We start from the raw sequence: 27,542 nt of genomic DNA on the forward strand, positions 1-27,542 counted from the left end.
TGACAAAGGATCTACAATCTGAGGTACAGGGTCTCAGGATAAATCCTGAGGGGGTTTGACTGACCTTATCAGATCCAAAAACTACAATTCTTATTACACAGATCTTGCTTTATCTTGGTCTTAACCATCCAGCAGAAAAGTATAAAAACGAAGTACAAGAAAAAAAGCCATGGTGTTATGCTGAGCTGTAGGGGTCAGGTCAACAACTTCTGACATTGCCGGTCAAGTGGAAGACCCAATGCTATTATGGACTACTGGACTATTTTGGAATATTTTGCTGAGTTCACACACCTATAATATTTAAATGATGGAACTGAACCAAAAAAGGGGGATATAGATGAATGTCCATTTTGTATCTGTGTATTCAAAATGGTTAGGATATATAGCTACATTCTCTTAATTCAAGGAGTAGAGGGATTTGTTCTACTAGTGTTTGTAAACAGAGTATCATTTCTGCATCTTGTACAACAAACAACCACTAAGAAGGCAGGATGCAGTGTGTTAATTATTGGAACTGTCCTACCGATTTGATTTGAAACTGTCTCATTGCAAAAAATAAAAATAAAAATAAAGGAGGTCCTTGAACTTCCTACAGCACTAGGCAATGAGTGACTTAACCAGCAGCCAATCATGTGTGAGAGAACTGGTTCTCAAGACCCAATCAGAGTAAAATTCCCAGCGCAGACCTTCATCAGCAAGAACACAGGATGGAATCCAGGAAGTCAAAACCCCAGGCACTGCAGCTTTTACCAATGTATGGCCCGAAGGTACCTGACTCTCTCATGAGAGGAGTGGGGCCTTGGTGGGCGGACAGCAAGTCCATAAAGCAACCCATCTATTTCTGGGTGGAAAAAGAAAGCAACCTCTTTCTCCATCTGCATCAGCTTGAAGCAGATGACCCAGCACCAAGTCACGGCGACAAGCAAAAACGAGACGAGTCCTGACCTTCCACTTAAGACCCTCGAGGTGCCACCAGCTAGTGGCTTCATGGAGACCCGTGAATTCTGAGCCAGCAGGTGTCCGATGATAGATGTGGGGTGGAGGGTAGTGGGGCCCTACCTGAGGAGACAGGCCATTGCTGACAGGGTTCATGTGGTTGGAGGGGGCCCCCGGATTCATGAAGCTGTCAGAGTAACTGGAGAAGCTGTGACGGGCTCCGTAGGCAGAGCTGGTGTCTGCAGCGGCGGCGGCGGCAGCCAAGCCACCCTGATGCATGGTGGATGGCGGGAGGGGCTGGGGCCGGTGCACGGTACTTCCCCCATCTGTGGAGAGACCCAAGACAGGCTGCATGGTGGCTTGGTCCTCGAGGATAGGACAGACGGATGAATCTCCCCTGCTGTCCCTTGGAAGGTAGGGACCACCCCTGCAGGGGACTTGGGATGGGACAAGCTGGCTCTGGGTAGCACAGGGACTAGCCAGGTCTTGCCTGATACCCAGCCAAGGTTCAGGAATCCTGAATCTTGTTGCCTGGTGCTAGGCACACAACGGATGTTCGATAAACGCAACCTGCACTGAATCCCACACCTCACTGGGAACGCCAGTCTACCTGCTGTAGTTTGTGTCTAGTTGTGCTCCCAAAGCTTCATGTAGTCATGGGGCAGCTGCTGGCTTGTGACTGATTCTTGATCCAAAACTGGGATTGAAGGTGTGCATGCCCCACCCTAGCCCTGGGGTGGGTAATTTACATCACAATGTAAGGAGAGGAGGGAGAGAGGCCAGCTGGCTGTCACTTCTTTTGCTCTCTGCTCTTTACCTCCACCATGAACAGCTGCCCTCTGCCATGTGCCACTCTGCCTTGGAGCCAGCTGAGTATGGACTGAAACCTCCACTAACAGTGAGAAAAAGAAACCTTTCTTTCCTTTTTTTTTTCTTTCAGTACCAGGGATTGAACTCAGGACCTTGCACTTGTCAGGCAGGCACTTATGCCACTGAGCTATATCCCCGGCCCCTTCCTTCCTTAATTTTGGGTGTCTGGTGTTTTGTCCCAGTGAGGAGAGAAAAGGGAGACAACACCCTAGTCCTGTGAGCACTGATCCCTGCAAGATGGTGTCCACGGACATGAACATAACTCATTTTAAGAATATGACTCATTTTATAGATGAAGAAATTAAGGTTGGGAAGAGCCGGGTGCTCATGCAAGGTGACCAAGCTCAGGATGGTGGTCCCAGCTTTGGACAGCCTGACTGGAGCCATATCTGCTTCTCCCTGCTGTGTGCTGCTCTGTGCTGCTCTGCCCGAGCCCTTCTGTGAAGCCTTCCGGGTTAGGGACCCTGCCTCTCCTTGGCCTGGTAGATGAGGCCCAGAGGCAGAAAGCAAACAATAGTTTCCTTGTGTGGACCAAGGTGGGGAGGCAATGGGGCAGGGTCCAGAAGGGTGGGAGGGTACCCTTTTCCCCTACAAATTCATCTCCCCTGGACTGCCTACCCTTCTCCCACCTACCACCTTCTTGCTTCTGCCCATTCTCTTTCAAGGCCAGGTGCAAGCTTATGCTTTGAGAAAATGGCCTAAGGGACACCTCCTCCCCGGGACACACTGAAGGACCCTGGCCAAGCTCAGCACTGCCAAGGTGGAGGAAGGGAGGGTTGATCCTTGAGCCCCAAGACAGGGACTCTCTGAGTAAATTTCCTCAAGTCCTCCAGAGTAGCCTGAGCTCAAATGAGTCCATCTCTGAAAATGGCTCTTTCAATCATTAAAGGGGCAAGAAACAGAGATCCTGAAAAGTTATCTAAGCCCCTTTGTGTGTTTTTATTTGATAGACTGGAGGCTAACTTGATCTCAGGAAAAGTCCCAATCAACATCTGTGTGCGCACACACAGAAAACCACACCACTCTTAAGTTTTAAAAACTCAAGACTGTGATTACACGGGGACCCTTGAAGAACCTTCTGATTCTTTCCCTCCGAAGCTGCTCCACGCTCCAGTGTTGCCCCTGGGCCGGTAGCCTGGGCCTCACCGAGGAGCAGGCAGGCATTTTCATAAGATTCCAGATCTGTGTTTACGGTTTGCAAAGCTCAGATCTAAACAGGTGCTTGGGGGCTCTCTGTGGACCCTCCCCCTACACCCTGCAGCCACTGGGCAGTGCCGAGAAATTCAAGAATAGGACTTTGGGGCTTCTCTTTGTTGTTGACACAGTCTGCCCACAATAAAGTACACCAAGGGTCATGAAAAAGAACAACTTTTGTGAGAGAAAGGAAGAGAAGAAAGGTTGGGTAGGGTAGGGACAAGGGGTGCTGGATACTCACCTTGGGAGATGGTGGTGGTGGGGTAGGTGGAGTCCGGCAGCTGGTAGGGGGGCAGCGTGGGCATGCCCGTGGGCGGAAAGCCTCCTGGCAGAAGGTGGTTGAACGCTGCCAGCTGGTTGGCTCCTGCCTGCTTGCGCCAACGGGCGCGGCGGTTACTGAACCAGACCTGGGGGAAGGAGAACAGAGAAAGGAGAACCCAGGCCTGGTGGAAATACAGTTAGAATCAGACCTCCTCCGAGCCACCAGCCTCCTCCAGAAAGGAAATCCACGTTCCTGCAGCATGGATGGTGTCAGGCTTTATATCTAAAATGTTCCCCGAAGCTGCATGTGCAGCAAGTGACTGCACCCTGGAGCTAGCATTCCGATCAGTGCATTCCTCCGCGGACAAATCACAGCTGAATGTGCTGCTAGCATGTGGGGCTTGGTAAAAGGTGGATCTCTGGGCACATGCCCCGGAAGGCCCCTTCTTATCCCCAGCTCCCCACTTCTATCTCTCCCTGCTTCCTGGTCACCATGGGTTGAGAAGCCACCACCAACCACCATGCCCTTCTGCCATGCTGTTTCTGTGTTGGAGTTGGTTGGCCATGGAGCGAACCCACCAAAGCCATGAGCCAAATTAAACCCTCTTCAAACTGTAGGTGCTGGGCAACTTTCTCCAGCCACAGGAAAGTGGCCAATCCTGATATTTTGCAGAGTGACTTCACTGGCCTGATCCTCTTCTCTGCACAGACACCCAGGATGTATGTGTGGCAGGGGGAGAGGGGGATTCCTCTCATTATTTCCATTTCATAGTTGAGGCCTAGAGAAGGTAGGTGACTTGGGCACAAGACAGTGAGTTGAGGCTCAGACAAGTGTGGGTGACTTTCAGTACCATGCTCTTCCCACCAGCTAGCTCTGAAACACCTCATCTTCTACCTCCCCCAGGAAGCCCTCCTGGAGGACATCAGGCATCTGGAACCCCCCACAATAGCAGCTCCCTCCAGATTCCACTATGCAAGCTCATTCTGTACTGGGGATTGAACTCAGGACCCTGCGCTTGCCAGGCAGGTGCTTATTCTACTGAGCTATCTCCCAACCCACAAGCTTATTCTTGATCTGGGGAATGAGACCTCACTTTGCTTACACAATCTGGCCCCTTGTAATGGGAAATGCCCAGAGATTTATTACACACTTGTGGGATGCTAACCTCATGCCCTTGAACCTCCCTCTCCTCCAGGCACTGGGCTGGGATTTACACATCTGTCTACATAGCCCCATGAGACACACTCTCCTGTTCCCACTTTACAGGAGAAGATACTGAGGTTTGGAGGTCAAAGAGCTGGTGGCCAAGGCCACATAGCTAGCCTGTGGTGGAAATGAGGTTCAAGCTCAAATCTGACTTAAGCTAGAGCCCACTCATCAGGGTGTGTAAGTCCCCAGCACAGGCTGGAAGTGAAAGAGAATGTGGGTGGGAAGTGACCTACTTTAAGGTTTCTTTTCCCCCTTTGGGTTCTGCACTCGGTTTCCTCCACCTGGACATGCTCTCTGCTCCAATCCCTTCCTCCTTGGGTCTCCTGCAATTCAAGGAACTCCCTGTCCTAGGCCCCAAGGGGCAGGGACTCTGCATTCCACCTTCACTGCTGGACCCCCTGCAGGTGCATGCCACATAGTTATCAATTTGATGCACAAGTGAGTGAGTGAACAAGGGAAGCCTCAAAAGTGTGTCTTTTCTGGAGCCCAGGCACTTGGGGGGACTCCTACTGGTGGGGTGGATCCTAGCCTCCCTCCTCTGGCATCCGATCACCCGTGATGCCCAAACCCGGGGACAGCAGGTCAGCTGGGTGGAGGGCATGCCTGCACCGGTGAACTGTGGATCTTTTTATGTCCTTCTGGGGAGGAGCTGCTTCCTGGGCTGGAGAAGTTGGGCTGCTACTGGCCCATTTAGGTTATATTGAGAAAAGCGAGGAGGAGCCAAGGGAAGGAAAAACCACTGGCTCAAATAAAACCAACATCCCATCTTCTCCCCTTCCCCCCACCCCCGGGGCACCGATGGTGTCCACAGGGGCACCCTGCACTGGGCCCACAAGTAGGACTGAGGCTGCCCTTCCTGGACACCAGCTCTTGAGAGAAGGTAACATTTCTCTGCAAGACTTCAATCTTATTTTGTTTCACCCTCTGTGTATTCTTTTTAGAACTGCCTTATCTTATTAGAGTTGCCTTATAGAAGTGACATTTGCTTTTATCTTAAAAATACATCAACTTTTATGAAAAAGCAAGTAAACGTAGCCAAGTGGTGGTGGTGCATGTTTGTAATCCCAGCTCCTCAGGAGGCTGAGGCAAGGGGGTTGCAAGTGGGAGGACAGCCTGCGGATCTTATTACAACCCCACCTTAAAATAAAAACATAAGAATGGCTGGGGATGTAGCTCTGGGGTAGTGAGTGCCCTTGGATTCAGGCCCTAGTTTTGAGGGAAAAAACCAAGTAACTGTAGGTAAGACATGAGTGTGGCAAGTCTTGGAGTGAGCTGGAGAACGGCCTGGGGCTAGGTATGCTGCGCTAGCTGGCTGGGCAGAGCTGTCTCTTAGGCAGTGACTCATCTACTCCTTAAACAAAAGTGCACAGATCTTGCTCTGTTTGTTCCTTCTCTAACTTGCCTTCCTTGTCCCACCTCTCTCCGATTTATTTCCCTCTTCTCACTAGGCAAGATCCAGGGATGGAGGCGCCCAGGACTTAGACCCCATCCTAGGGCTGCCTTCTGCTTGGCATGGAATAGACGGTGAGCATGGTCAGGTGGCATGTCAGGCTCCAGGGAGAGGCCAGAGGAGGGGCTTCCCACCTGGCCTCACAGAGCACAGGAGGGCTTCCTGGGCCCATTCTTGCCTCGCTTCTTCCTCCCTGCGTGTGCTTCCCCCGGGCCACCTCCCTTCTCACAAGTGTGAAGCCTGAGGGCTCCTTGCAGGGACTCTGCAGTCACCTGCCTGGCTCTGAATTCTGCCTCCACCCCCAGCTAAGACAGCAAGCCCGTGATGTCTCCATGCCTCTGTCCTGTAGAATGGGGCGAACAACTCCATGCTGAGGCTGTGCTGGGCCTCAAGTGTGTCACGGGCTTACAGTGCTTAGAAGAGCACAAACATGTATTGATGGGCTACAGGACACCCTCAGACACAGCTGGACAGGAGGGGCCCTCGGCCAGCTCTGGCTCAAGCAGCCTGTGGTTAGAGTGGAACACTAGTCTAGAGGCTTCACAAGAGGCAGCAGACCCCAGCACCCCACCCAGACACCCTGATGGGCGGGTAAGCTCTTTGCAAGCAGGGGCCAGCTTTGTAATTGTGTGTGAGCGCCTCACAGGCTAAGGACAGGCTCTGCCGCTCAGCTGTACCCCAATCCTGAACGTGCAGCCCTCCACACGGGGAGCAGAGCGCAGTAGGCCCCTCTGTTGGCACAGAGGCACAGGCTACAAGCAGGTGGACCTGGGCTGAAGGCCAGCACAGCCACTAGCGTGTTTCTAGGAAGCCACTTCCTGGCCTTTTCTTCCTGGAGAAGAAAACGACCTCTACCTCCTAGGATTAGGGAAGGAGCACGGAGGAGGGGGACAGTGGAGGGTGGTGAGCAGCCTGCCTGGCCCGTCCTTTACATCCCTAGGTGCTATGCTGACATCCAGCGTGTGGTGCTAACGCATGACTCCTCTAGGGAACTCTGCTCAGGAAAAAACCACAGCCAACAGCAGGGCTCCTGTGCGGGCCACAGAGCTTGATTTCCCATTTCAAAACCATTTCTTGATTTCCCGGAGCTCATCACCAAGGGATGGGGGCATTTGCACGGGCAGGCATGGCAAGTGCTGGGGTGACCCCAGGGCCCAGCAGCTCTGTCTCCTCGGCCTCTGTTTCTAGAAGGTGCACATGGGCTCGGGAGTGTGTATGCACAGGACAGTGCCAATCTGCTCACCTCCAAGGAAGACAGATTAAAGTTGGGGTCAGGCCACCAGCCGTTTAAAATGGAAATTCCTCCCAGGAACCCTGGGTCTCCTCCAGGCAGCGCCTCCCCTGCCTGACACCTCTTTGCTGTCCTTGCTGGGGCTCTGGCTTTCTGCTGGCTGCAGCGCCAGCTGACATCTCACAGGGTTCCAGGGAGGCCTCCCCTGTAGGGAGCAGGGCTGGAGGGTGCTCTTGGCTGGCTTTCTTAACAGATTCCTTGCCGGACATAAGGTTTGTCTGCTAAGGTGTTTATCAGAACGCTAGCTCCATGACCAGAGGCCCTGCAAGCCCACGGGGGTCCCCAGTGCCTGGTGAAGCAGCTGGCAAACAGCAAGTACTTAATAGATGAGTGCCAGAGGGCCGGGCAGGGAATGAAGGGTGGCCAGGCCTGGAACTCCCCCAAGAACAGGAGGAGTCTTCGTATCAGGCCCCCTCCCTGCAGCCACGGTAGCACTTCTGTGTGCCAGGCATTTCATAAGGTTTTATTTATTCAATCACTTAATCCCCTAGAATGAGACAGCTCTCCCTCTCTCTCTCCCTCTCTCTGACTTTCGTACTACTGGGGATCAAACCCACTGAGCTACATCCCCAGCCTCTTTCTGTGTTTTCTTCCAAGGCCACATCTAAGTTGCTCAGTTGCCCAGTGTTATGGTTTGTGTCTAGATGTCCCTTCCTCCCACCTCAAGCCTCAGTGCTATACCTACCCTAGGGCGAGAAGCCTGCATACAATATAAAGGAGCGAAACAGCCTTGCTCTCTGCTGCCTGTGGCTGCCCCTCCCTTTCTCTCTTGTTACTTCCGTCATTTTCCATCACTACCGTGAACGGCTGCCCTCTGCCATGTGCCACTCTACCTTGGAGTCACCCGATTATGAACTGAAACCTCTACAAACTGTGAGCAAAATAAAGCTCTCCTAGCAACGAGAGAAAAGTAACCAAGATACCCAGGCTGGGCTTAAATATGCATCCCCCTGCCTCAGCCTCCCAGAATGCTGGGATCACAGGTGTGCATGCCCGTGGGCCCCGCCCATCTCCATTTTGCAGACCAAGGGTGGAGTGGCTGAGCAGTCAGGTGGTGGCCCATCCCAGGTGTCTGGCTCCAAGTCCACCCTGAGCTACTCTCCTCCTCCTTAGACCTCCCAGGGGCACTGTGATGAGATGCCGCAGCACTGGAAAATCCCAGCACCACAGATTCTCACAACTGGAGACTGAAGCTCGCCAGCCCCCAGCCATGGAATCTCAGCGGAGCTCAGGGACCTTCGAGGTCCCTGCCCCACTCTGCAGCAGGAATTCCCTCCTAGTCTCTGCCCCACTGACTCTGAGCTTTTGGTTCAACACTTCCAGTGACAGGGATCTCGCCTCACCAGGTATCAGGTGAGGAGCTCAGAGCTGAAAGACCTCTTGAGTCCCACCCTTCGCTACAGAAGGAAGTTAATGTCAGGGAAGGACCCTGGCCCGCTGACGGTGACACAGCCGGCCAGAGGAGGGACTGTGCTCTCAGAGCTGGGTTCTGTGCTGCAGCCCTCACTGCTGGCTGTGAGGCCTTGTGCTCTCTGTCCTGGTTGCACCCACGGGGCCTCCCAGCACAGCCCCGTGCCCGAGTCTTCTCTCCGGGCTAAATGCTCTTTGTTCGTCCTTTAAAATTCAGCAGGTCTGCTTCCCTCTGCTGCGGGGAAAACTAGGGGCCAAGGAGGGGAGACCAGCCCAGCCAGGGGGCTTCCAGCCCCAAGGTCAGGTCCTGCCCTGTCAGAGCCCACAGGGGAGTCAGGGTCACACCGAGTGGCCGCCTTGGCCTCTTCCTCGGGCTTTCCTCGCTCGCTCAGCTCAGCTGCCCTTCCATTCCCAGACCGCCTCCCGCCCTAGACCTGAGTGACACCTGTTTTTGTGTCCCCTGGGCCAACAAAAGCACTGCCCTGACAGCCAGGAAATTTTACAAGGAGCCATCAGGCGTCAAGGTGGTGGGAAGCGGGAGGCCTCCCAAAATGTGGGGGTGAGAAAGCGCCCAGGAATGTGCCCAGGACAACAGCTGCCACGATGTCGATGGCGTGGGGAGGGGGCGAGTGGCCGGCTCAGATGTCACCCTGACAGGAGGAGAGGGAAGGAGGCCAGCAGCCGCCCTGCTGCCCCCAGCCCCTTGGGGTCTCCCTCAAAGGCAGCCCAGGGCCTCCTACCCTGGGAGCGAGGGTGGGAGGTGGACAAGAGACCCGGATCCCGGAGGGCTCAATGCCAGCTTGCTTCCAGGACTTTCCCCACTGCTGTCCAACTCCGGGTTCTGAGCCAGCGGCTTTCTCTTCCCCATGGAAAGAACGTGGGCTTTGGTGTGGGCCTGGCCCAGCTCTGTGCCCCAGGAATGTTGTTTCTCTGGAGGTGTGTGTGTGTGTGCGTGTGTGTACATGTGTATGTGGGGAGACCCTGCCAACACACCCAGGTGGCCAGAGATTCCATCAGCTCATCTGTGAGGAGTCCCCAGCATGGGAGCTGGCACTTACTGGGCATCCTGTGGACAGAAGCACCCCCAGGCCGCAGTCCAGGGACCCCTCTGCAGCCCCACCTCGCCCTCCATGGAGAAGGCAGCTCAGGACTAGGATCCCAGCAAGTGGCCATGGCGACCTTCTCCCTCTCCTCCTCCCCATCCTCCCTGTCACCCTGCACAGTGCCCACCGCACACTCTGTGTGAGAATTGCTGTGGGTTTCACAGTTGTCCCTACTTTCTCACAGCTGGTCAGGGATCTCTGCCCCTGCTCCTCATTGCCTGGGAACCTCACATGCAGAGGGGATGCTTGAGGCTGTGAGTCTGCCCCCTTGCTGGGATGCTTCAAGCCTACCCAGCTTCTTGCATGTTCCCTATCCTGGGAGACTCATTACCATCCAAGGAAGTGGGGCTGGTCTAGAAATTTCCCTCCTAATTCTTCCCTCCCTGCTAGCCGGCTCAGCACGCCTGTCGGTGGGGTTGGCGTGGCCTGTGGTGCCAGGGATCAAACCCGAGTCCCTGTGCTTGCCTAAGCAGGCGCTTAGTCCGCTGAGCTATCTCGCCAGTGCCCCCCTCCCCCACCCTGTACTGTCAACCTCTCAGTCAGCCAACGTGTTACCTGCTGACTCTGCAGCATCACTTGTTCACATGGCCCCTAGATCCCTGTTACCAGCCCCCGGGGGACCTGGTGAGCTCACAATCCTCTTGATCCACCTCTGGACCACTCCGAGCACCACCCAGCACCTCCTCACCTGGACGCGCGCCTCGGTCAGCTTGGTCCTCTGTGCCAGCTCCTCGCGGGTGTAGATGTCCGGGTAGTGGGTCCTCTCGAACGCCTTCTCCAGCTCCTCCAGCTGCTCGGCTGTGAATGTGGTCCGACTGCGGCGCTGCTTTCGCTTCAGTGGGAGGTCAGGTTCCGACTCCACATCTGAGCCCTCGTCCAGCCGGTTCCCTGTAGCCACAGAGCAAGGACAGGGCCCGGACTTAGTGACACAGGCCATGTGGGGGCTGGGAGGAGGACATAAGGCACCCTGCGGCCACCCTGGCACACTGCACCAGGAACAGGTCCTTCACAAAAGCATGAGGAACAGGATGTTCACACCAGCATTGTTTATCAGCGTGAAGGAGGTCAACAACCTCCATGCCCAGCCCTTGGGGACTGGATAGATAGCTTTCAGCAAAACCATTCCATGTTTTAGAAAGCCAATCCCTGCAACTGGGCAATTAGGTTATTTCTGCTGACGTGGAAGGATGTAATACTCCAGGTGATTTCATGCTAAAATAGATGTCAAAATCCATGCAACTACATTCTCCAAATCTGGAATTGTTTCCCCATATGCTAACATGCCTTACTATACCCAACTTTTATAAAAGGCAAGGTAGAAACCCCATGCAAAGCCCACAATGCACTGCTCAATGCTATGGTCCAAATTCGAGCACCCTCATCCCTCATCCCCAGGCAGGTGGTCTTCTGTTTCTGCCTTGCATTTATTTGCATTTGAATATTTATGTAATGATCGCTCAGACAAGAATGCTGTTTGCTTGGAAGAAACGGTACAAGAGCTAAGAGCAAAAGAAAGAGGGGAGGGAAGGAAAGAGAAGGGGTCAACGCGGGCACCAGACCCAGGCCTGGCTCTGCTCTGGATGGTTGTGACCCAGGGAAGGCAGCCTCCCCTCCTTGGGCCTCAGTTTCCCTATTTATGGCAGGAAGGGCTTGGACTGTGACAGTGACCTCACCTGAGTGACCATGGTCCTCACTTTATCACTCCCTGGAATTCCCACCCTGTGCCCAGAGTGGGTGAAGGCCTCTTGTTTCCTATGCAGAGATCCCAAGAGGCTGCTGCAACCTGCTCGTTTCCCACCTCTGAAGAGGGCTGTCAGGGCAGGAATCCACTCCTGTACTAGGTCCAGCCTGGGAAGGCTGCAGGAAGGGGCTTATCCAGGGTCTCAGCTGTCTGGACCAAAAGCCTGGGCAGTGTGATGGTTCTGCACCCCAGCTCCCAACCCTGATCCAGCAGGACTGAAGCTGCACCCTCAGCAGCCCCCAGATATGGCGGGAATGTGGAGGATGGGCTGGCGAGACGCAGCAGCAGGGGGAAGAGAGAGCGGCCAGTCAGGGGCTGCCTTCCTCCTTCCCTATCCTGCCTGCTTTCAATCTCTTCTCTCGCTGTCTTCATTTTTCATTCCACCTCCTACTCCTCATCTCTGAAATTCCTGGAAGCACCTTTTTCTGTCACTCATTCACTCATCCATCAGAGCATCTGCTGAGTACCTCGTGTTTCCTTGACTAGGCCCAGTATATTGGGTGCATGGCTTGTGCTGAGAAGAGCTCAGAGACCATGAGCTCACGCTACAGACAGAAGAAAGTGAGTCACAGAGCAAAATGCCCAGAACATCTGAGTGGGTGTCCCTAGGGGCACCCAGCCTCCTCGCAGCTCACAACACAGTCACGCTCCTGCTGCTCCAAGTGCAGGTTACAGAAAGGCCCAGGCCCCTCCCACAAGGGACGGGCCTCCTACAAGGGTCCCGCCCCCACCCTCAAAGCAGTGGAAACAAGAACTAACGCAGCGTATCTTGGATGTCAAGCGCAGGTGCAGGGAAAGGCAGGCCAGACAGAAGGAAAAGCACGTGATAAGGCACCATGCATCCCAGGGCACGATGGACACACTAGGAAGGTGCTGGCATTGTCCCTCTGCCTCAGCTTCCCTTCCTTCATCCTTGTCACCCTGTCCACTGGGAAGTCAGCCCTGCATTTTGTTGCCCACTCCCAGGCTGGCCCCAACAGTGACACCGCGCCACCGGAGCAGGGAACCAAAGGCAAGGAAGTCCTCCCTGCGCCACTGCCTGCCAGGCGAGAGACCTGGGATCAGAGCCAACCCTTCCTCTGCCCTTTCCCAGCCTCCTTCCGTCACTGAGAGCAGACCAGGGCAGGCACAGCTGGCTGGGCCCCCTAGCCAGCACGTCTGCGGCTCTAAGCCAAATACAGCTAATCCCAAGGATTCGTTTCCTGAAACTCACAGCATAACCTTAATTTTCTGATGGGGACAAGGACAGACAGCCCTTGAGTCTCCGGAAGGAGGAAGCAGTTGTTGGCAGGGAGGCAGGAATGGGCACCGGGCTGGTCTGTCCAGAGGGACCCTTGAGCTCAGGCCATGTTGTTGGGAATAAACCTCTGGGCAGAGACTGTACTCAGAGTCAGAGCTCACACAGGGGACGACAGTGCTGGTCTGACCAAGGAGACACAGCCCTGACCTGGAGGAAATCCCGGCTCACCTCCAGAGCAGAACCTTCCCTGAGGATGGAATGTCCTAGATCCATGTTGCCTACGAGGGTCCTAATAGCTACTTTGTATAAAGCTCCGGGTGCCTGCCCAGTGTAACCCTAAGAACACCCCACAGGGCTGGCGGCTACTGGATAATCCGGCTACTGGATAATCCGGCTACTGAATAATCCGGCTACTGGATAATCCGCCCTAGACTGTCTCCCACACAGTTCTCCTTCCTTTTTCTTTTTCTTGCTGCTTTTTTGAGACAGGGTCTTGCTAGGTTGCCTGGAATTTACCACCCTCCTGCTTCAGCCTCCCGAGTACCTGGAATTCTAGGTGCTGCAACACCCTGCACGTTCTCCCTTCTTAACAGAGAGGGGCGGCCACAGGCTCTGGGCTCCCTGCGAGCCAGTCTCTAGGGAGAACTGCACAGCACTGTTTGTTTGGCTGGTGACTGCCGTTAGGGCTCCCATCTATTTACAGGAGCTGATCCTCACCCGCCATTGACAATCACGCTCACTTCTACGAATCAGGGTTTTTAGAGTGATTTTTCTAGGGCTGGTGAGATAGCTCAGTGGACTAAGCACCCGCTTAGGCAGGCGCGGGGACCAGGGTTCGATCCCCGGCGTCATATGCCATGCCAGCCTCACCCCTGGGTACGCTGAGAGGCCACCAAGACTGGGTATGGTGGCACATGCCTGCAATCCCACTGCTGGAAAAGCTGAAAACAGGAGGATCCCTACGAGTCTGAGCTGTGTAGGGAGACCCCGTATACCAAATACACTTTAAAAAGTGATTTTACAAGGCAAAGTATTAAAGAACTATCAGGCCATAGGGTTGGGACCAAGGTGTGAACACAATTAGCAAGTGATCCACAGTTACTCTACACTACATACGGGGCAAAGTTCAAAGAACTTTTCCCCCAGAGTCCTGAAATCCTCCCCCACCCCAGCCATGCCCCATTCTCCACGCTACATGCGTCTTTCTAAACTCACTACGGGCTTCTAGGCCAAATCTCCCTGATCCTCCCACCTGTCACTCACTGGGGACCTGCAAACCCCACAGCCAGCCAGAAGCCCAGAGTGAGGCGGCAAAGTGGTGCCCACAGAACAGTCCTCTCCAATGCAGCGTTGCCATAACAACACTTGGGATGCTGAGAAGGGAAAGCAAATCTGTCCTGCTGTCCCCAGAGAGTCAGACTTCTCACGAGAACATGGCCACAGCCTGCTGGTGACTTCAGGCCCCTGACACAAAGAGCTTCCACTGACCCTCCAGGCCCTGCTCGAGGGAAGAGACCCCCATTCCAGGGATGCACCTCCGTGCTGGCCTAGTGTTTCTTTCATACACAAGGAAATGAAGCTCAGAGAGGTTCACTCCTTTTGAAGAGGGCGCACAGTGTGCCCATGCTGGATTCCTGAAGAGGGACAGAGTGGAAAGCGCCAACTCGAGGACCCTATGGGACAGCCCTGATCCAGTCAGCTGTACTGCCCTGGCAGGCAGGCCTGAGATCTAGATGCTGAGCTCTGACCTTCCTGTTGCTGTGTGGCACTGGAGAAGTTGCCTCCCCTTTCTGGATCTTGGTCTTTCAGCCATAAAAATGAGATTAAATACCTTTATGAATGCTGCATTTGATGGCTTTAAGAGTGGGGTAAAGGCAGAGTGTAGTGGGCATGCTTGTAACCTCAGTACTCAGGGGGCTGAGGCAGGAGGATCGCCACAATTTCAAGGCCAGCCTGGGCTACATAGTGATTTGAAGGCCAGTCTAAACTACATAGCAAGACCCTGTCCAAAAAAAAAAAAAAAAAAAAAAAAAGTGGAACAAAATAAAGGTTTTAGGAGTAATTGGGGGCAAAGAGTCCCTAGTAAGGAGAATTATTTTTATGACAAGAAAGGGGGGAAGAGTGGGATAGGGCCAAAAGCAGCAGAAGGGACATGGAGAGTCACTGTTTCAGTCTCCAGTGACCCGGCTTGGGTGCCTCCCCACTCCTGGCCCAAGGTATCCTTAGCCTCCGAGTTAAATTAGCCAACAGGATTAAACGGAATTGGCCACAGAGACCCTGCTGGAGGGGCCAAGTCCTCCACATCCTGAAAGCTGGTCACCTCTCACTGAAGCATGGGCAGCTGGTGTGGGGAGGGGACACGTGGGGACAGGAGACATGGGCACGCATTCATTATCAGACACCAGACTCAGTATGGGACAGGAGCGGCCTCCTGGCCAGCTGCGGCTCCTGCCCTCTCCTCCGCAGCTGCTGTACGCTGCCAGGGTCCCCAGAGCCAGGTGCAGGCTGGAGGGAGCCCCAAGGGGGAGGGGAGAGCTAAGGTCCTTTCTCTGCCCAGGAAGGCGAGAGCCAGGAGCAAGGAAGGAACCCAGTCCTAATAGTATCCTTAAGAAGCTGCTGGGCCGATGGGGCAGGCACCACCCTGTACTGGGGACTCCCCAGCCCCATGGGAAGCGCTGGCCCAGGGGACTCTCGGCAAGCAACAAGCCAGCCACACAACTGCTCAAGCAACAGGGCAGCTGAGGATGGGGCAGAGGAGCCACGGGGTTTCCAAAGCCTCTGCTCTGTACGAAGTGCAGCGCCGGCCAGGGTAAGCATGGTGGCAGAAAATCAGTGAGCGTGGCCCTCGTCATCTCTGCCCCAGCTTGTGCCTCCTTCTGAACCCTCTTCACAGCCCCGGAAGCCATCACTTGCTGCCAGCCACTTCAGCCTCGCAATTGCCAACCTGCCTACGTGTTGGGCTGGCTGTTATTCACACAGCTGCCTGCCCCAGTAAGCAAGCCAGGCCATCTACACCCGCACACTTTTGAACACAAACTCCCTGCCGTGGGGCAGAGGACTGCCCCTCCTGGTCTGCCCATCTAGGCCTCCCCGGCTCTCCCGGGGAGGGTCAAGTGGGCTGGAGCAAGTTTCCCAGATGATGGAGAATTTGCTTCTGAGCCTGAAAATCAAGGTGACCTCTCCACCTTTCTCCAGCCTTTCTCCCTTGTTCTCTTTTGGGAAAGGTACAGTCCTGAAATAAAGTGGCTGTGATTTCTGAACCCACCTACCTTGCAGAAGGCAGGAAGGAGTTCTCCACAGCCAACTGCTTTGTCACCCGAGGTCAGTGGAAGCCAGCAGGGGCCTGAGGTTTGGGGTCTGTGTCTCTGCCCCCCAATCACAGAGGGCCCCCCCCAGCCTTGCCCCTGTGCGCCCCTCTCCCCCTGCCTCCCAGCCCAATCTTTATTACAGTTTATCATAGGCCCGGCGTGGAGCTGCGGCACAGAAACGAATCACATAATAGTTGATATGCGTTTTAATCAAGTAATTCGGGCAGAGCCGAGAGCCGGCGAGTGTGGGCTGGGCCTCCCTGAATACCAAGCAGGCCTGGGCGCAGGCATCGGAAAATGGAAAAGTCATTTACAGCCCAGCTGGGGGCCGGTGATCGGGCTCTGGCCAGCACCCTCTCGGCCCCTCCACGCATGTGAACCACTCAGCTGTAACCAGAGCTGCGCTCCGTCCTGTCCGCGGGAGCCCAGTGCATCAGCGCAGAGCGAGAGACACTGAGGCAGAGAGGCAGGGGCGGGCTGCGAATTCCCCCGTCCACTCCTTCTGCCTTGCTGCTCCATGTGCCCATCTATCAAGGGCACTGACACCCAGCCACACCCTGTTCAGGCCCCTATGTGTATCCAGCTTGGTACCAAAGCCAAGAGATGCAGCACTCCGCTCTGGCCCCTCGGCTCAGTTCTCACTTTCGGGTGAATGGGACTGGTCACGGCTACCTGCTCAGGCCTGCTTCCATCCTGACCACACCGCCAGGCCCACTGGGGCCAGCGGAGCACTCAGGAGCCAAGGTGGGCCCTCATCAGATGGGACCTTGACTAGCCCCGACCCTGCTGACCCTGCCCCACATCCCTGGAGGCTCCAGAGCCTGTGGCCCAGGGGACCTGGGAGGGTACTCCACTATCTCTGTGTCCTGGGCCAAGGCCACCTTGCAGAGTCTCTGGGCCCTAAGGACCAAAACAAAGCCCAGTCTCAGGGATGTGCCCAGGGCCACTGTCAAGAAGGCCGAAGGGCCAGGCCTGATTCCAAGGTTTTCCTGAGCTGGCGCTCCGCCCCTTTCTGGCGCTCCCCACCCCATCTACTCCTCAGAAAACCATGACAGTGATAAGGCTGACCCAGAAGACGACACGACACCCTCTTGCTACTTCACCGGGGATACCCTGCTGGCAAATGGGGACGCTCCCTGCTGGCATCTAAAGGAGCTGGGCATCCGTAACCAAACCTCCCCCTTGGGTGGGAGCCCCCCGTTCTCCCCCAAGGCAGGGATCCAAACAGTTCTGCTAACTCCAAATCCTGTGCTCTTTCACCTCAATAAATCCCTCCTCCTCCAGGAGGCCTAACTCACTGGGCTGTGTTTTAAAACTGTGAACCACAAGAAGATAATCTGTACCGCAAAAAGCTCTAGGACCACAGACCTGTGCTAACAGCACGGTATTCTTCTTAAGCACTAGAGGGCACTGTTTATGCATTCCTGCCAGGAAGGGGCAGCTCCAGGAAGGAGGAAGTAGTAGTGCTTGAAATGGCACTGTGTGGTTGCCTGGCCAGAATCCGGAGTTGGTTTTGTCATGACAGGTCTACAGTTGTTTCTTCTACGATGAACTGTGTCTTCTACAATGAATTGTGAACTAAGCCCATGTCACATATAGGAGAGAAGGGACAAAGCAGGGACAGGGTATGAAGAGCTGGTAGTACCTAAGCCAGGAGCAGTCTGACAGGGAAGACTTCTTGGCTACAGATACGTCACATCCAATCTTCGCCTACGTTCAGGTAAGAGGTTGAGGCTGCAGGTGTCATGCAGGCTTCTGCTTGCGGCCTGCTTTCTTTAGCCTGCTAGTGTCCACCACAGCTTTCTCACCTGAAGAGAACCTCAGTCCAAACCTCTTCTTACTTCTTCCCATGGCTTTAAGACCATTGTGAAAATAATCACCGGCGTCATTCACTTCTTCCATGGCTATTTCAGTCCCTTAACTCATCAAGTCACTTAGCAAGAAGTGACAGTGACTCTGGGTGCCAGGCAGAGCAGCACCCTCTACACTGGCTCCTGGCAGCCCCACTGACCTGGTCCTCCCTGGACATGGCCCGGGGCAGCAGAGGCTGGCACTAGGGCAGAGATGGGAAACAAGGACAGAAGCCGTGGGTTCAGAAGGACCGGACTTTGATTCTGCGCCTGCCTCCCGCCAGCCACGATGCCAGCAGTCGTGTCCAGACTGGGGACAGTGATAGGAGTGGAAAAAGGTAGGGAAAAGAGGGTAGAGGGCCTGTCGAGCCACAGCCCATACCCAGGATCTCCCGTCACACAGAGCAGAAGCCAGCTACACCAGGCTCTGACCTGTGGGGTGACCTCGAGTGTGTCACTTGTCCTGTAGCACCCTTCCTTTCCTTGTCCCTTCACAGGAAGTAAGAACTGCCACTGTCTCATCCCCTTGTCCTTCTGACTCCAGGGACAGAACCTTAAGAGCTGCAAAGTGGTGCCCAGCCCCGCACCAACCTAGGAAAGTGACTTGGATCCTCGACTGATTTCCTTATCAGAAAAAATGAGGAGCACACCAACAGCCCCAGCCTCACAGAGTGGCCTCACCTGAGGATGGAAGAAATTACTGCAAGGGGCCGGCCAAATACCTCAGTGGATTAAAGAGCCTACAAGCAGATGCAGGGGCCAGGGGTTCAATCCCTGGGCCTGCCACACAGCGTATTGAGATGGCAATTGAGACTGGGCATGGTGGCGCGCACCTGTAATCCCAGCTCTTGGGAGGTTGTAAACAGGTGGATCACTACGAGTCCCATCTAGTAATGAGACAGTGAACACCCTGCAGACCCTTCCCTAAAATACAAAAAACAAAAAAAAGTCATTACTGCAAGATCAGAATGTGGTACAGTGCCTGGTACACAGCAAATGCTGGATAAATGAGGGCAGTGGCCATGATTGCTGGTGTCACGACTGGCACCCAAGGCATGTGAGGATTTGGTCTACTTCTATATGACACAAAACACAAAGACAAAGAGTGAGTGCATGCATGGATGCCTGAACAAATGCCCCTCTGTCACCCCACCCTTACTCCCCAGTCACGCCTAGGCCCCGAGTCCCTCCCCTCCCCAGAGACTATCCAGAATATATGTGGCACCTACAAAGTGGACAGGACGGGGACTCAGGTGAGCAGTTCAGTCAGAACATTGCGCTGTGGCCAGTAAGAAGCCAGAGAAGGGGACAGATTCTTGGGGAGCCAGGCCACATGGTGGCCTGAGGGAGAAGGAAAGGCCTCTGTATCCAAGAGGGGATGGCAGCGCAGCTTCCAGCTGTGTCCGAGGAGCGGAGGCAGCCGGACACTTTCTCCCATCCCCTCTGCCACACATTGGGGCTGGAGCCACAGAAGAGCGGGTCTGGACACTGGCTTCAGGACCTGGCCCCGCTTCCCTCTGTCCACCTACCCTGGCTCAGGCTCAGCCCCCTGGAAAGGCTTGGCTGGGCTGCTGGGCTTACCCGGGGGCTGCCGTGCTGGCCAGGGAAGGACACACATCAAAGTGGCGCTGAGGTATCCAGCCTCACTAGGCACCCTCTGGAGCAACACAAGCTGCTAAACTGCAACCTAAAAGCTTGTATTACTATTAACCCCATTTTCCAGATGAGAAAAAATGAGGCACAGAGAGATTAAGTAACCCAGGGGCAGAGTGACAATTGATAAGCCCAGGCAGTGGTCAGCCCCAGTGCCCCCACTACTGCTGGACACTGTAGGACCTCCCTGTACCAGCCAAACAGCCCCCACCTCCCGTCCTCACACTATTTCTAGCTGCCCAACAGCAGTGTCCCCCAATCCAGACCTGAGGCCCACCTCCTCCACGCAGTTCTCCGTGACTGCCACACAGAGAACCACACAAACCTTTTTGCCACCCTCTCAGGGCTTGGTACCCGCTCCGACACTCATAATTGGCTTTTTAATGGCTATGGTCTGTCTGCCACACACACCCAGCTGTAAGAGATGCGGAGCAAGGAAACGGCTCTCCCTGTCAGACTGGAGGCTCCCAGAGTCCCGGGAGGAGGGCCGCTATATTTATCCCGTCTTCTTGGGAGAGTAGAACAGGGTAGCTGTGAACACTTCTGCAGCTACTACCATTTGGAATCTTCCTAGAAACAGTCCCTCAGAGAAACTGCCACCACTGGTCACATAAAGAAACCTTGAGTCTCACATGGAGTGAACCCCTTATAATCCCAGTCGCTAGGGAGGTCGAGGCAGGAGGATTACAAGTTTTTGAGGCTAGCCTGGGCAGCTTGGTGAGGCCCTGGCTTAAAAAACCAAAAGGGCTGGGGATGCAGCTCAGTGGGAGAGCACCTGTGGGTTCAATTCTCAGGACTGAAAAACAAAATAAATCAAAACCCACGGCCTGTCGGTCATCACAGACAAAACGGAGCTTCTCTCCCAGGCCTCTGCTGCTTGCGCTCTCAGGGGCCATTCCTGTCCCTCAGCTTCCCTGCCCCCAGCACTCCCTGTGCAGCCCCCAGGAGGCCTACAGCTGAGCACTCCCGAGGCACTAGCATGAAGGCCCCCTCAAGGGCAGGTGATTTCTCAGGCTCCTGCATAGTGACAAGACAGCACGCTAGGAAGGGACTAGCAATGCCTGGCTGGCTCAGAGCAGGTGGTGGGGACCTAAATCCAACCCTCCTCCTCCCCCTCCGCCTCCTGGGCAGTGTCCTACGATCCCACCCTGCCCCAGAAGTGACTTCTCCCTCTGTACACTCGGATGCTGCTAAGCCCCCAACCTAGTCACTCCCCATGCACTGCCACCTCCGTAGCTTGAGGTGCGACCTTCACGGGGCCTGAACTCCATTCTCTGAGCCCCATTTTCCTGAAAGAAGAGGTCCTCCTGCACCTCTAAGATCAACCTGAGCAAAAGGCGGCACCTGATGTATTCCTTACTACTCTGGAGCCCACCACGGTGCCCGAGACACAGTGAGCTGAGTTTCCATCCGTGTTTGTTGGTCAGAAAGGATGGCTGATTGATGGAGGTTCTGGGGTACAGGACCCCCTGAGATCACCTGATTCCAGTGGTGGGGCTTGATTTACTCACTCCCACGCTGCCCAGGGCCAACCTTGGGTCTTCTACTGCTAAGTCCCTCTTCCTTTCTTAGAAGACAGGAGCTGGGAGGATGGCTCCTCCCTCCCCTCTCCCCTCCCTCCCCTCCCCCTCCCTTCTCTCTCCTCCCCTCTCCCCTTCAGAGCCAGTTGGCCATGGGCCCCATATGTGTCTGGCTGGTCTCTGGTCGCTGGGCAGCACAGGCCTTTCATGGTGCATTCTCCTGCCGCTGTCCCCTCCTGCTCTCTCCCCAGCAACCCCGTCCTGTCGTCATGTCCCCATCAATCTCAGCAGCCCAGCCCTCTCCAGCTGGCCTGGCTGGGCCGTTCCCAGGCAGAGCAAGTCCACAGTGGAAGGTGGTGGAAAAATGTGGACAAATTTCTGATTTGCAACACTCTGGGAAAGAGTTTATTGCTATTGTTTGAGGACGAATGTATAAATAAAGCAAGGCGAAGATTGCAGGGGGAGGCTGATGAAAGGCAGAAAACGAGAAATTTTATGGCCATAAGGAGCGTGCTCCGATGGTGATTTTTGAGGCACTGGACCATGGTAGTTACTTAGCCAAATGATTGCTGCGAAGCTAGGCGAGGTGGCTTATTTCTTAATTACTGTTACATATTATGTCAGGCGGACACCTCTGCCCTGGAAAACCTGGTCCTGAGCAGACAGTGGCTTGCAGCCAGGCCCCCATGCTGAGGTGCTAGTGGGCAGCTGGGGAGGCTTGAAGGCTGTCCCCTGCCTCCATCAGAGCCATGGTCCCGGGGCTGGTGGTCACTGCCCGTACCCAGGTATTGACCCCAGGGGAACCAGCTTGAGAGGAAGTGAAGGCAGCACTTGGACTTGGGGCTGTGCCCTCAACACAGGAATTCACCCACTGCGAACATCCACGCTGCGTATGTGCACCGGCCGGGTCCTGGTCTGGTTGTGGGACAGCAGGAATGGGACTCTGATGACCTCCAGCCTGGACAGCGAGCTGCAGAAAGCAGCCCCGGGTTCCTTCAGGACTCCCTGGCTGGGAGTTCCTGCAAAGGGACTGGCTGTGTGGGTGACCAGAGAGGGCAGGAGAGGCTCTGACATGCCAGGTCACAGGGCTAGGTGAGGGCGTCTCTCAGTCTGTCTCTCCAGCTATCAAAAAGAGACGGGGCTGGATCATCCCTTTAGGGCTCTAGCACCTCATGATTGTGTAATCTGGGATGCTGCTGCTGTGGAGCTGGTGAGGTCGATCTCGAAGGGGTAGGAGGCCCGCCTGCTGCAGGGGAGGGCACACCGTATTCCCTCACAGAATAGCACCCGTTTTACACCTGGGGCCAGCACCCCAGTGACCACTCAGCTCCTAAGCAGTGAGGTCTCCGTTTAAACCCAGGTGAGCGCCCCCTAGGGCTACAGAGCTGCATCACCAAGCAGCGTCCGCTTAAAGGTGCTGCTGCAGCAGATGCTGACGGTGGCCAGCAAAAACACCAGCCGGCCGGTGCCGGGACCTGGGGTGGCGGGAGGGGACGAGCAGCAGCCAACATGCCACACTGCTGTGCCGCGACAGGGCGGAGCCCAGGGAAAAGCACACGGCTCTCCTCACCTGCCACCAGGGCAGGGACAGAGGAGGGACAGAGAAGGCACTAAAGCTCTTGGTGTTTTCACACTGGGCAGAGCGTGGGAATGTGCTCAGCCCAAGCTGGCCCAGCCGGGGGCGGGTCTGCCTCTCCACCGGCCCTGCTCCTCACCTCTCATCATCCCTCTGCTCCACTGAGCCCCAGCTAAGCCCCTGTCCTGTTTCCTACATCTTTCCCTTCCCGCTCAGCAATGAGATGAGCTGCTCGCTGACATGTGCAAGGGAAAAAAGCCTTCCAAGTCTTCAGAAAGTGTCCCTTAAAAGACTGCAACGGAAAGGGCCAGGGATATATAACTCAGCAGCACAGCGCCTGCCTGACAAACACAAGGTCCTGAGTTCAATTCCTAGTACATAAAAAAAGGTTCAAATGGAGACCACCCTGACCCATCTTGCACCCCCTAGCCTCAATCCGAAGGGATCACGTTTCACTTCTATGAGGATACAACATTCCCCTTGTCACTGTTGGTCACTGCTTTATCCCCAGTGCCCAGAAGAGGACCTGGCTTCTGCTAAATGCTCAACAGATATTTACTGAATGAACTGAGTGAATCAATGAACGAATGACGAATGAATGAACGAATGAATCAATGACGAATGAATGAACGAATGAATGAATGAACGAATGAATGAATGACGAATGAACGAATGAATGAATGACGAATGAATGAATGGCAGCCTCCTCTCCCAGCCTACAACTGCACAGTAACTTGCCATGTTCCAACAGGCACCTGCAGCAGCTTGATCTTCAAGTCAGGGTGTCTGCCGCCGAGGGCATCAGGGTCACCAGGTACAATAATCTCATTAGAGACCTATATTTATGCAACACCAGACACCTGGCAACGCGCTGAAAGCCCAGCCGGACGGCTCCAAGCGCACGGGCACTGCTGAATCCCCATCTGCTCCCATTTGCTGGATCCACTCAGAGGCCCCCCCCATATAAATGCGGAGCCACTGCCGTGCCCCCTGCAGGGCACCCCCACCCGGGGACCTGCACTCACCCTGAGCACAGCGCCTTGGCATCAGACAGCTCTGAAAATGGGCTGCTGGAGGGAGCCATTTTTTAAAGGAGTTAAAATCCAATTTGCTCCTGCTGCTTAGACCTTTTCTAGTCTGATGTGTTTTTGATAAAAAAAAATACTTTTGATCAATAAAAATAAAATCTGTTACTCACACCCTGTGGCAATTATTGCTCCAAGCCCAGTTTGTGGCTCATGGTACGATAATGTTATTTTCAAAAACAAAACAAAAAAAAAGAATAATGTTATTTTTCCCAAATGTGGCCAGCCATAGTTAATAGTTACATTAAAATAGCCAGGGAGGGGAAGAAGGTGAAAAGACTAGTTCTCAGAGGGCAAAAATCAAGCTTTGTAGGATTAGGGGGTGGATAAGACATTCCAAGGTGAAGGAAGAGGCTGAGGGCAAGTGTCCTTTGCGGAGATCAGGTGACTATGAGGCTCTTTCCTTATGCCAGGTCCTGAGCTTTGCATGCATAACTGTGTCCTCTCAGGCAATGAGACTGAGCCAGGTCTAAGGAGGAGACTCAGACAGGGACAGTCACTCTCACCCAGGGTCACACAGCTATTCATGTCTGTGTCAGGACTGGAACCCAGACCCCTGTGCTCCTTCCTCCTCCTTTTAAAAGCCCCAAACACGAGCACGCTGATGTTACTGCCCCTACATGCCTTCCCTTCCTTCCCCTTAGCGCCACCATACTGGCCTTGCCCCAAATAACCCTGCAAGGCGCAGGGACCAGGGTTCAATCCCAGTGTGCCATGCCAGCCCCGCCCCGAGGGATGCCCTGAGACAGCAACTGAGCCTGGGCATGGTGGTGCACGCCTGTAATCCCAGCGCTTGGGAGGCTGAAAACAGGAGGATCACGAGTCCGATCTGTATAGTGAGACCCTGTACTAAATACATTTTTTTTTTCTGTACTAAATACATAAAAAATAGTCCAACACTCAGCCAGGTATGGCAATACATATATGTAATTCCAGCTCTTGAGAGGCTGAGGCAGGAAGATTGACACAAGGCTGAAGCCGGCCAAGGCTACAAAGAGTTCAAGGTCAGCCTGGACCACATAGCAAGATCCTATCCCCAAATAAACGCCACGGGGGGAGGGGGGGGAGTCCAGTGCCCTTAGGCCAAGGCTGCACTCAGGAGAGTGAATGAGGTTTCCTGGAGACTAGCCTTGGTCTCTCTTCTGCACCGCCAGGTGTGGATGTGTGTGTGTGCATGCAGGCTTACAACTCCAGGGATTTTCCCTTTGGGGACTTACTTCTGAACAAGTAGACCTTTTATTAAACCGTACGTCCTGCAAGAGGTTGGGGGTGGGGACAGGTGGCCTGTGGCCTCAAAGGCGGAGCGAGGCCCATCACGGCAGGAGGCTGGGGGACCTGGCACCCGGATTCAAGGGGAGATGGCGAAGGAGGAGATGGCGAGGGAGTTGTAGGAGCGAGGATCACGTAGGGTGCCTAGGAGGAGGGAGGGGTTGGCTGGGGAGGCTGCGCTGATCACCCAGTGGGGTGCAGCAATGTGCTAGGTGTCAGGGTGTGCCACGTTCTGTCACCTCATCCTGTCAACTCCACCTACAAGGAACTGGAACATTCTTGGGGTTTTCTTGTTGTTTTTCACTTTCTGAGTGAGGTTCTCAACTATATATACAGAGTTTACGCTGGTCTGGAACCATCTTACTCAGTGGCCTAGGCTGCCCTCCGACTCACAGTGATCCTCCTGCCTCAGTCTCCTGAGTGCTGGGATCACAAGCTGCCATCACACTTAGCTTGTTTTTTTAAATTTCATTCTTTTGTGTTCCTGGGGATCGAACCTAGGGCTTCACGCATGCTGTGCCAGTGCCCTGCCACTGGGCCGAAGCCTGGGCCCTGCGGTCCCTTTTTCTTTTGGTGGAACCAGGGATCGAACTCAGGCCCTTGCACTTGCCAAGGAAGTGCTTATTCCACTGAACCATCTCCCCGTCCCCCCTGCGGCCCCATTTTTTTAAAATTTATTTATTTATTTATTTATTTATTTATTTATTTATTTGTGTGTGTGTGTGTGTGTGTGTGTGTCTCTCGCCAGCTCAGCCCACCAGGGGGCAGGGCTGGCTGGCATGTGGTGCTGGGGGATCGAACCGCGGTCCTTATGCTTTGCCAAACTTGCTCCAAGTAGTTGCTTTAGACCACTAAGCCATCTCACCAGCCCGCGGCCCCATTTTTAAATGAAGAAATGGAGATCCATCATTCTCCATTCCAGTGAAGGCAGCCAGCCAAAGGCAGAACCAAGGTGCAGGATTTGCATCCAGGCCCACAAAGGCCCTCATGATGCTGGGAGGAAAAGATCCCCCCTCTCAACCAGCTCACTGGGGCCTCTCAGCAGCTCCCATCCCCTCCCCAGCTCAGCCCCCTGCCCTCTAATTAGATTCCCCTGGAACTAAGACTGCATTGTACAGTTCTGCTAAAGGCAAACTGATTGTACCATTTCTTTTCTTTCCTCCTCTTTAATAACTCACAGTGTCTCAAGGAGGTTTTGCTTAGGACTTGCACACTGGGAAATTATTCTGTCTCTCCTATACTCATTTTTCTCTGGAGCAAAATTGAAAGCTGGGTATTTCTCCTCGGCCCTGGCCCCTCTTTATGCCCAAATATTCCAGTCCTTCCCATCACCTCTGTGGCCCTCTCTACCTGGAAAACCAAGCGCCTGTCTATTTGACCCCTAGCATGGAACAGCTGGCTGGCGGCCGCCTGACTGGTTGGGGGGACAGTGCAGGGTCTTTCAGAAGCTTGGGGAGGAGGAGCTGACCGGGTGGCTCCACTTTGAGATATATTTGCCTCCAGAGAACTTGTCTGGCTCCAGCATTTCTGAAGTAGGAACCGGGCCAGTTCGGGGACTTTATTGGTCCCATCGGGTTCCCGTTAAGTGTCAAGAGAGAAAATTATAAACAAATGGGCCCATTTCCATTTCTGAAGGCATCACCGGCTCTGCACCAGCCTCCCCATGGAAGGGCGCATCCTAAATGGGGCCAGGAGGGACCAGGAGCCAGGTGGATGGTGTGACAGCAGCCTGGGCTGTGTCTACACAGCCCGCGGCCCCACTGGGCCAGCACAGTTTCCTGCATGATGGACAATGGAAAGAGACAGTCGGCTGCCCGCCGGGACTACAAATCTGGACCCAGAGTCCACAGGTTTCATGAATTAAGGTTGAAAGCTCTGCCCCTCGGGTACGTTTGGCTAGAGAACCAGTCTGGACTAGGGCTGATGTGGCCATGCTCATGGGCTAAGAGGATGGCGAGGTACAAGCAGGTTGCTGGGGTCCTGGGCACTCCAGGACACAACGTCTTTGGCAATCCGAGCAGGGCCACCAAAGGCCATCCCAACCCTCCTCTACTCTGGGGTCTGCTGCCGGCACTCATGATAGGACTTGGAGATGGTTGGGCCACACATTCCCAAGTGACTGATTTTACAGTAACTGGGGCCACCTGCTAGGCACCAAGTCACAGGCACTCATCTTATTTAATTCTTGCAATAGCTCTCCCAGGCAAGTGCTGTCTTCCCCGTGTTAGGGATCACAGCTCTGCAACACAGAGAAATCCTGCCAGCGCCCACGGTGACACATAGAGGCAGTGCCTGCGTCCCAGAGCCCGGGAAGGCTTAGGTATAGATTCGCTCGTTTAAGTGCTACAACATTCCTGGCTGCAGAAGAAGGAGCTCAGAAAGCTAGGCATGGTGGCATGAGCCTATGACACCGGTACTCTGGGAATCTGAGGCAGAAGGATCCTGAGTACAAGGCCAACCTGGGCAATTAGAGAAACCCTGTCTCAAAATAAAATAAGTAAATACAAAGGGCTGGGGACCTAACTACGCAACAGCCTGACAGACACCCAGGTTTCATCTCTAGTACTGGAAAAAA

At 54.5% G+C, this 27,542-nt stretch overlaps 1 protein-coding gene across 2 annotated transcripts in view; it reads right to left on the reverse strand.

Moving 5' to 3' along the window:
- Pax7 (paired box 7) overlaps nucleotides 1-27,542 on the reverse strand; it is a 97,267-nt gene that overhangs the window by 34,961 nt on the left and 34,764 nt on the right. For both annotated transcript variants that reach the window (XM_004637675.2, XM_004637676.2), the window contains exons 5-7: nucleotides 10,414-10,613; nucleotides 3,242-3,407; nucleotides 1,060-1,262 (exon numbers count right to left, since the gene is read on the reverse strand). In XM_004637675.2, coding sequence (XP_004637732.1) covers nucleotides 1,060-1,262; nucleotides 3,242-3,407; nucleotides 10,414-10,613 — 569 coding nt within the window. The remainder of the gene's footprint in view (nucleotides 1-1,059; nucleotides 1,263-3,241; nucleotides 3,408-10,413; nucleotides 10,614-27,542) is intronic.

Source organism: Octodon degus, unplaced genomic scaffold (genome assembly GCF_000260255.1).
Source record: "Octodon degus isolate 3935 unplaced genomic scaffold, OctDeg1.0 scaffold00092, whole genome shotgun sequence".
Taxonomy (NCBI): Eukaryota; Metazoa; Chordata; class Mammalia; order Rodentia; family Octodontidae; genus Octodon; species Octodon degus.